At 34.4% G+C, this 5360-nt stretch overlaps 1 protein-coding gene across 1 annotated transcript; it reads right to left on the minus strand.

Annotated features, from left to right (window-relative positions):
• Positions 1-3384: 3384 nt before the first annotated feature.
• Positions 3385-4152, minus strand: LOC119666078. The gene has a single exon (XM_038075352.1). The coding sequence runs from the start codon at positions 4150-4152 to the stop codon at positions 3385-3387; it is 768 nt and encodes a 255-aa protein (XP_037931280.1).
• Between the last annotated feature and the right edge of the window lie 1208 nt (positions 4153-5360).

Genomic DNA, 5360 nt, shown 5'->3' on the forward strand with positions numbered 1-5360 from the left:
CGATTAATTAAAACTTGTGCTCGACATTCTTGGCTTGGACTTTGTAACTGTCTGTCAGGTTCTGAGTTTTGCTGTCGTTGTATTTCTTGACTTTGTGCTAGAAACTCCCTTGTAGATCGTTGGCGGTGTATTTCTTGGACTTGAGTTTGCAACTGTTTGTTAAGTTGTGTATCCTGACTTTGTAATTCTGTGTTAGTTTCCGTGTTCCGTTGACCTGGTGTTTCTTGACTTGGTAATTCTGTGTTAGATTCTGTGTTTTGCTGACGGTGTATTTCTTGACTTGGTAATTTGGTGCTAGATTCTGTGTTTTGCTGACGGTGTATTTCTTGACTCGGTAATTCTGTGTTAGACTCTGTGTTTTGCTGACGGTGTATTTCTTGACTCGGTAATTCTGTGTAAGACTCTGTGTTTTGCTGGCGCTGCACTTCTTCTGGTATTACTCGGGCTGGTTGAAATACTTCTGGATTTTCTTTAATCGACATTAGGCGTTGCAATCCTTGTAGTGGAGGTGTGAGACATTTACATGGCGTTTGTGAAATTTCTTGTAGTGGTTTTGGATGCTGTTCTAGATAATTTCGATCCTGCATGCTAAGTTTTTTTGTACGTAGGTTGGACTGATTCTGTAATGGGATCACTTGTGGATACTCGACTACTGTGAGCCTGATGAGCGCTTCTTTTGCTGCCGTTTGCGAATTGATGAAACTTCGCGAGGATCCTGTATCGATCGTTGCTTTCATGGCTTGTTGATTGATAGTCACTTGGGCCGACAGACGTGTTTCACTGAGCTTCATGCATCCTACTGGTGGGACGGGGTGTTGACTTGAGGTCCCATCGCCCCGTTCTGTCGATGGACCCTGTTCTCGTTTCCCTGGTTCCTGCAGCACTCAATTGTACGTTTTCCCTTCTTTCCGCATTCCCAGCAAAATAAGATGCTTGAAAAACGACAATTCCACCTCAAGTGTCCTTGTTGTCCGCAACGACGACAAGCTGTCCTGACATCTTTGATCTTGTCTTCAGATGTATCAATCACTCTTGCTTTGATCTCCTTAGCCGGTAGCGTATTTCTTACTTGACGGTCCGTAGCGGTCAGTGCCTCCAGGTCCCCAGCTAATGTTAACAGCTCGGATAATGACTGGAAGTCTCTCCTACGGATATACCATTGATACTCGGTACGACTGTTCCGGTAGATTCTCTCTAATTTTATCTCTTCACTGTATGTTGAATATTGCATTATGTTCTGCAGTGCCAATACATAATCTCTGAACAGTTCCCTGGGTTGTTGCAGGCGGGCTCGTATTTTGTCCTCTAATTGTTCAAAGTATCTTGGGGGCAAGAAGAATGCTAAAATATCTGCTTTGAATGATGGCCACTCGGTCCATCGCTTGTTGTTATTCCTGAACCAGATCAGTGCCTTGTCTTTTAGAACTTCAGGCATTAGCTTCGGTAATAAGTCCCGATGTATTCCGTACATATCTGCCAGTTCCTCGATCCGTTCTATAAATGGTAGTATTTCGTGTTCCCCTGAGTAGTGGCATTCCCATTTTCTGACTTGGTTGATGATTACTGGATATTCGGCAATGGTTAAACTTCCTCCCTTAGTTAACGAAGGACGTCTATTTTCACTGACTCCCGGTGATGAGCTTCTGATATGTAGTTTCGCGAGTTCCTGTAGCCTGGCGGTATCTTTCTCAGCTGCCTCTGAGTCCATGAACGTTGAAAGTTTTTTCCGAAGTTCCTCCAGTGAACCACTTGGATCTAATCCGAATTCGTCTGCGTAACTCACCAGTTCCTCCTTTTTAGCGAAGTAAATCTAAGATTTGCCTCCTGATGTAAGTCGTTTTGTGCTTGTCGAAGCGACTGCTGTTTTACGGCCTGCTTGTCCTGTCACTTCCTTGATTCCTGATGGTACCACCGTTGGTTTGTCTTCCATCCTCAACTGAAGATGTTGGTCAGTTCTGTTCCCACGGTCCCTGCTCGGGCGCCAATTGTAACGAACCTTCCTGGCCGGGGTTTTACTCGCCGGATTCAAGGTTCAGTCCTACAATAAATTTATTTGATAGGAACAGTGGAATACGGTGGATGGTGACGTTGGTACGGTGATATGGTTTGAAGAAATGTGAATTTCTTCTCTATACAATGGATTTGACGTAGAAATGTTAATTTCGACACCCCTGACAAAAGGTTTGAAGAAATGTGAATTTCTTCTTTATACAATGGATTTGGCGTAGAAATGTTAATTTCCGCGCCCCTGACAAAAGGTTTGAAGAAATGTGAATTTCTTCTATATACAATGGATTTTGGCGTAGAAATGTTAATTTCGACGCCCCTGACAAAAGGTTTGAAGAAATGTGAATTTCTTCTTCATACAATGGATTTGGCGTAGAAATGTTAATTTCCGCGCCCCTGACAAAAGGTTTGACGAAATGTGAATTTCTTCTCTATACAATGGATTTTGGCGTAGAAATGTTAATTTCGACGCCCCTGACAAAAGGTTTGAAGAAATGTGAATTTCTTCTTCATACAATGGATTTGGTATGGGTGATAATGTTCATGGGTTATTATCACCTTACCGAGTAATTTACTAACGAAAATTTGATTTCGTTATGAACAATAGAGTAATAGAAATTTATATTTCTATTACTATTAACGAAATGTTAATTTCGTTATTAATTATGATTTTTAATAGAAATGTGTATTTCTATTAAAAATAAAAAAAATAAAACAAAATAGAAATCGAGATGTAAATTTCGATTCTTGGTGTTTCAGCACATGTAATATAGAGCGACCTGTTCTTAGCTCGCTGTCTTGCTGAATCCCAGTCTACTGCGTTTGCTTCGCCTTTTATACTTGTGATGTGCGAAGCAAGCAGTATCTTTGTTCTTGTGATTTCAACGGTTCGTTGTTTACAAGTTTCTTTCTATTGTTGTTTGTTTTCTTGTTGTTTATTTTGTTTTTATTATATTTGTGTTGTTTGGTATTATTTGTGTAGTAAAATTTAGTTAGTGTAAATTTTATGTTACAATCTCCTTCTTCGAACCCATTATCTGGAGGCCTGTAATGCCATCACAAATTCTGCTGTTCTTCAGGTCAACTACCAAACCAAAATTATTCAAAAAATCTGCCCCTATTATTGGGTGATTTACCTTCGCAACTAGGAATTCCCACAGGAACTGTCTGCGCAACCCCAAATTGACTTGCACTAATTTCGTTCCATACGTGCTAATTTTCGCCCCGTTTGCTGCGTATAAATAATATTGCGTGGCTTCATTTTCAGGCTGCATTCTCTTTGGCAAAATTGAAACTTCCGCGACCGTGTCTATTAGATAATTTATACCTGTTTTTTTATCCTTGAAGAACAGACGGCATGCTTTACCCTTTGCCACTTCACTCGCCGTCAGGTCCACATTTTGTGGACCTCTCCTTGAACCGCCGATGATAAAAACAGATATTATCTCTTTTAGCACTTGATGATCGTCCTTTTCCACGATCTCTGTCATTGCTTCTTCCTCCTTTGCCCAACTGAATGATCAAATTATATACCATGACTCTTAACTCGTCAATTTCTTTCTTCATCTCATTCGGTTCATTCCTTTGCACTACACAAACCGTTTCTGTTTCCTGTACCTCAAATACCTTATCAGCCACCTTGGTCCACTGTGCAGAATCATCTTCTACTGCAGCTACGATTGTTCTAAGTCCCACTGGCAGTCGCTGTAACCACAATGACTTCAGTACGTCATCACCCATTGAACTGCCAGCCATTTCCTTCATTTTCTTCAAAAATTGCGTTGGTTTCATGTCGCCTAGCTGCAATTCTATCAACAACTTACGCAGTCTTTTGTGCTCCGATTCTGTGAATTCATTTATTAACCGTTTCTTCAACGTCTCATATTTCAACACCTTCGGTGGATCCCGAATCACATCAGCTATGCACTCCAGATATTTAGGCTCTAAACCTGCTACTACATGGTCGAACTTTGTATCATCTCTCGTTATACCGGCATTCCTGAACTGCGCCTCCATTTGCAGAATAAAAAGGTACGGGTACTCTCTTGAAAACATCATCGACATTATTGACACCCGGTATACCTCCTTGTCAGTGCGGCTTTCTCCTTCTGCCGGAAAAAAATCTTCTTCCTCACGGTTAGTCATCTTGCTTGCTAAAAACTTACAACTCATTTTTTGTGTCAGGGTCACCAATGTTGTGCTCGCAATAACAAGATAGTTTTTATTATTTAAAAAACAGTATTTTATTGCAACATAAAACTAACTATATTACAAAAATAATTTGAATGAATATTTAAATAAAATATTTTCAAATCTCAAAAATCTGATCACTTTCACCTACTTTGTTATTTACAATTTTCAATTTACAATTTACAATTTACAATTTACAATTTACAATTTACAATTTACAATTTACAATTTACAATTTACAATTTAGCCATATTTTACAATTTACAATTTTTACAATTTACAATGTACAATTTTACAATTTACAATTACAATTTACAATTTTACAATTTACAAATTTACAATTTCCAATTCAATTTACAATTTACAATTTACAATTTACAATTTACAATTTACAATTTACAATTTACAATTTACAATTTACAATTTACTATTTACTATTTACAATTTAGAATCTACAATTTACTATTTACTATTTACAATTTAGAATTTACAATTTACTATTTACTATTTACTATTTACTATTTACAATTTATGATTTATAATTTATAATTTATAATTTATAATTTACAATTTACTATTTACTACTAACAATTCAGAATATACAATTTACTATTTACTATTAACAATTCAGAATTTACAATTTACTATTTACAATTTATGATTTATAATTTATAATTTATAATTTATAATTTATAATTTATAATTTATAATTTATAATTTATAATTTTAATTTATTATTTATAATTTATTAAATTAATTTATAATTTATAATTTTTTTTTTTAACTTTTAATATCTTATTATTAATTTATAATATATTATTATTTATTTTTAATTTCTTATAATTAATTTATCTTTCATTATTATTAATTTATAATGTATTATTATTAATTTATAATTTAGTATCATTCATTAATAATTTATTATTATTAATTTATAATTTATTATTATTAATTTATGATTTATTATAATTAATTTATGATATATTATTATTAATTTTTAATTTATTATTATTAATTTATAATTTATTATTATTAATTTTTAAGTTATTTTTATAAATTTATAATTTATATTTATTAATTTATAGTTTATTATTATTAATTTATAATTTATTTTTATTTATTTATTTTATATTATTATTAATTTAGTAATAATTTATTAATAT

Source organism: Teleopsis dalmanni, chromosome 1 (genome assembly GCF_002237135.1).
Source record: "Teleopsis dalmanni isolate 2A chromosome 1, ASM223713v2, whole genome shotgun sequence".
NCBI lineage: Eukaryota > Metazoa > Arthropoda > Insecta > Diptera > Diopsidae > Teleopsis > Teleopsis dalmanni.